This window comes from Gossypium hirsutum, chromosome A07 (genome assembly GCF_007990345.1).
Source record: "Gossypium hirsutum isolate 1008001.06 chromosome A07, Gossypium_hirsutum_v2.1, whole genome shotgun sequence".
Classification (NCBI taxonomy): Eukaryota; Viridiplantae; Streptophyta; class Magnoliopsida; order Malvales; family Malvaceae; genus Gossypium; species Gossypium hirsutum.
In genome coordinates this window covers 26,565,567-26,570,357 of record NC_053430.1, presented here as the reverse complement: position 1 = coordinate 26,570,357, position 4,791 = coordinate 26,565,567, and the positions used below count along the sequence as shown (strand labels likewise).

The window sequence follows — 4,791 nt, the reverse complement described above, 5'->3', positions numbered from 1 at the left end:
AACAAATCTAAACAACTGCGAACTTAACGAGTTTGCCCAAAGCATCTGGGTTGGGCGAATACTTAACAAAAGAGTTAGCTAAACCTTAGAGCTCGCCAAACTAGGATTTCACTGACGTACACAAAATTCTATACTTAGTCAAAACTAGTATTTTACTTACTTAGTCAAAACTAGTATTTTACTTACTCAAATCTATCCTTAATTTACCATCTATATGCCAAACAATAACCAAGTATGGAGACTTTGTCAGGCGAGCTGTTACACGGTGGTAACCCTTACTAGGACTAGAGTTTGCTGCCCCTAATGTATTGGGATGAGCTCTAGGGTTTGTCTCATGTAATGGGTACGATTATATGTGCTATCTGAACTTTACCAATCTAATAATTACTTTTTTATTTCCCCAATTATTAATCAATTAATTAATTAATTGCATTAATTCACTCAATTAAACTAGTTTTCAACTCAATTTTAATTCTACTAAAATTATGAAAACTTAATTGTATTAGAATCTATTAGGAAATATATTTACTTGCGCCATTCAATAAAACTATGATAACTTATTAATTTAATTCCCACTTTGAACTTTAATTATTTGATTGCAATCAATCAAATCATATTTGAAGAAATTAATCATAATTCCGTTAAAGTCATCTTTTGTACTTCGAACTTGATACAAGATTTTAATAATGGAAAAGAACACGTATTAAAATATGAATTTATTATTATTTTACCTATATTCATTATTAAATAAATTAAAAAATATTTTTAAGATAAAATATTTTCTTTCACTCTTAAAGAGTGTGACAAAGTTTACTATTATTATAAAGTCAATTATATCTGAAACATTCATTTTAATTAATAGTTTTCTTAAACATCATCGATATCAACGTTGTACTTTTTTCACATTTTAATTGATTTTCCGTAATTTTATTATTGATTAAATTAACCATATTGAACTAAATTGATCCAAAATCTATGAAGGAAAAGCAAAGATAACATATAACAATAAGAAAACGTGTGAGACATTTTATAAAACATTCTGTTAATGTCTTAATTATATTCGTAAGGTTTTAGCAATTTCTTTTTCATAACATTTGACCGGCATGGAAAGGTGTCCATGACTATACCTACATCAAATTTTGGTCATATTCTGCTGTTAGACCCTATATTTTTTTTTATAAATTATAGTTTTAGTATCTATATTTTAATTTGCTCAATTTTATTTTTTATATTTTTCAAAATTTGAAATGTTAGTCTTGACTCAATGGTAACAGTTAAATCTCTTTAGTTAAATTATGTCATTACTCCTGTAGAGTTATAGATTTAGTCCAGTTCACCAATTGAATAATTCTTAGTGATTATATTTTTTTAATTTCAAAATTTTAGTCTTAATGCAAACGTCAATAATTAAATCTATTAACTGTTTTTTATGAGTAATATGTGAAAATAACAAACAAATATAACATTATATATGTGATAATGTGTTTGACACATCAAAATTTAAAAATAATAGAATTTAATGAATTTAATAGTTATCATTTAATTAGTACTAAAATTTTTAAATTCTAAAAATACAAAGAATAAAAATTACTAAACTAAAATACTAACACAAACTTCAACTTAAATTTAAATTTAGACTATTTGGGTAATGGTAGCCAAGTCTGCAAATGACAACGGGATCGTGCACCCAACTTTTCTACACTGTTTATTATTAATTTCCTGCCTCTAAGATAATCATTGGTAAGGCATGCTTATGTTTGACCAATTTCCCTATTAATAGGCAGCCTTGTGAGCCCTTTTCTTCATCCACTAATATTTCTTTCTTGGTTCTTATAATAATTACTGCATTGCAATGGCCCTCTCACGTCTCTCCTTGCCATTCTCCTTACTTGTACTGTCATTGCTAGTTATTGCTTCGGCTGGCGATTATGCTGATGCTTCAGCCAAATATGGTTTCGACGGAATACAGGCAGACAGCCCTCAGGCAAAGCCAGATGAGGCAGAAAAGCCCCATTATGGCACCAAACCAGACTACTACAAGCCCCAGCCTGTATACAATGACAAGTCTGAGGAAAATGAAAAGCCTGCAGGTTACTACGCGAAACCATACATTGTTAAACCAAAGCCAGAAGGAGAAGAGAAGCCTCATTACAAGCCTAAACCTGAAGAAAAAGAAAATTCGGGTTACAACAGAAACTCACAAGTTGTTAAACCAAAACCGGAAGAAGAAAAGCATTATTATGGGAGTAAACCAGACACCTACAAGCAAACAAAGCCAAGTGAAAAACCCGAATATGAAAGAAAACCATACGTCGTTAAACCAGAGCCAAAAGGTGAAGAAAAGTCTTACAATGACACAAAACCAGAAGAAATGAATAATCGTCTCTCCATTGCTGTTCAAGGGATTGTTTTATGTAAAACAGGTTCCAAGTATTACCCAATTCAAGGTAATGTACTCAGACAGTGCTAATACTCCCTTTAGTATTTTGTGTTGATTGAGTGTAATTGGCTTCTTAATTTCTCTCATTTATTGGCATGAGCAGGGGCTTCTGCAACGATAACATGTAAAGCAGTTGATGAGGTAGGGGCCGAGAGAACTGTCTCCATTTGCAGCAAAGCAACTGATGCAAAAGGTTACTTCTTTGCTACACTGTCCGATCAAGGTCGCGACAGGTTGAAGCTTAAAGAGTGCAAGGCGTACCTTAAAAGCTCTCCATTGGAGTTCTGCAATGTTCCCACTAATGTCAACAAAGCCATTGAGGGTGCTCTTCTTTCTGCTTTCCGTGTTCTAAAGGAGAAGAAGGCAAAATTGTATTCTGTGGGACCTTTCTTCTACACCTCCCAAGCTAAACCAGCGGCATCCCCTCAATATGGTTACTAAAGTTGAATCCTTTCTTCTTGACTACAGAAACAAATTTCCTCCCCCATATTGATCTTCTGTTTTGAAGTTTCAGATGGCAACTAGAGTTGATTCTTTCCGTGTTATTTTTTCCCCTTTTTTAACTGAATTTTGTTGTTTGATTTGATGATTTTATGGGCTTGCTCCGGTAGCAGATTCTGTCATTGATTTGGATCTTGTAATCAAGTTTGCTCAATCAATAACAAATTAATATCTATCTATTTATCTATGTAATAGAAGTTATTCGGTTTACAGTTTTTAGGCTTTATAAAGGAGTTAAAAGTACTCTATATTTCCACCACCCGTAGTGCTTCGAGCTCGCACAGCAGTTCTATGAGTTATATTTCCGCCTGAAGGTTTTTGTGGTTGTACTTTCTCCGATCTCCTATGTCGCCAAATAGTCTCAGACGACCGCTTTGCCTCTCCAAACTGGAAGTTGGTAGCGAAGATGATGATTAAGAGTTTAGAACTGTTGATGTTTTTTGGTGCGTGGATAATGTTTTTTGGTAGCGAAGATGATGATTAAGAGTTTAGAACTCGATTGTGGTTGATGTCGGAAAACCGGTTCAAGATTTCTTAAATAGACTCATTTAAAATTTTAAAATCGAGAAATTAGTAAGTTGGACGTGGGATTAATAAATAGGACCGAAGTAAATAAATTAAATTGTTTTATAATAATTAGGGGACTTAATTGTAGAGCAAGTACAATGAAAAAGTTTAATTGAAACTTTGTCATGTCCTTGATTAGCGAATTGCCATGTCCTTAAAAATAAATATTCCATAATCAAAATAGGCTTAGTGGTCTGGAATGATCTTAACCATTAATTGCCACTAATTTTGACATGAGATGTTAATGAGCATTAGATTTGTAAATTTTTAGTTAAATAATAAAATTAAGTATAATTATGTATATGTTAAAGGCAGAGAGAGAATAAAATTTGCTTCATCGTCTTTTCTTTTTCACCGTCTCTGGCAAAGAACAGAAAGAAAAAGTTCAGGTATTTTCGTCCATTGCGGTGAGCTTCCAAGGTCTACTGGTGAGTGATTTTTCTTGTAAATTTTTAGTAGATTATTAGTATATGCTAGTGTCACGGGCCGCAGATTAAAGTCCACGTACTACAGTAGAATTGATTTTTAGTGGCATTTTTTTGGCTTATAGCAAGCGCCGTTAAAACTATTTGGGCGTTTTTATTAACATTGTAAAAAATACCGCTATAGATAACGCCGCTAAATTTAGTGGCGTTTATTTAAAAAAATACTGTTATAGAACATTTAGCGGCGTTTTTACAATAAACGCTGCTATAGAACATGACCCTTAGCAGCGCTTTTACCACAAACGCCGCTATAGACATGAGCTTTAGCGGCGCTTTTTCTATAGACACAGCTATAGAATGCTACCTTTTGCAACGCTTCCAAACAAAACGCAGCTAAAGAACAAGACTTTTAGCGACACTTTAGTTAAAAACCCCGTTAAAGATCATGTTCTATAGCGGCATTTTTCATGGGAGCGCCCCTATAAGTCTTGTTCTTTAGCGGCATTTTTAAAAAATGCCTCTAACTTTACAGATTCCTAACTACACATTTTAATTCATATACAACCCTTCCTGTAACAACCAAAAACAACAAATACAAAACCATCCAGCAAATACAAAGCCAACTAGAAATAGCAAATTTAAATGATCAAATCCAATGAAAGATATATGATCTAAAATTAATAAATGAAATAACAAAATATTCTTACAATATTGTTAAAAGTTATAATGTTAAAAATATTCTTACAATAAGAAAACAAATGTCTAAGATGGTGACTTCTGCGACTGCTGAAACATCTTCATCATATTCTGAAGCTGCAGCTGGAGTTTTGCTCCTCTGCTTCTCTTGCTGCTGCCTCT

General features: G+C 32.8%; 1 protein-coding gene across 1 annotated transcript; it reads left to right on the top strand.

The window, feature by feature from the left end:
- Positions 1-1,816: 1,816 nt before the first annotated feature.
- On the top strand, positions 1,817-3,105 carry LOC107956498 (proline-rich protein 3). The gene is made up of 2 exons (XM_016892139.1): positions 1,817-2,447; positions 2,544-3,105. Exons 1-2 carry the CDS (start codon positions 1,853-1,855, stop codon positions 2,879-2,881), a joined length of 933 nt encoding a protein of 310 aa, XP_016747628.1. The 5' UTR covers positions 1,817-1,852; the 3' UTR covers positions 2,882-3,105.
- The last annotated feature ends 1,686 nt before the right edge of the window (positions 3,106-4,791 follow it).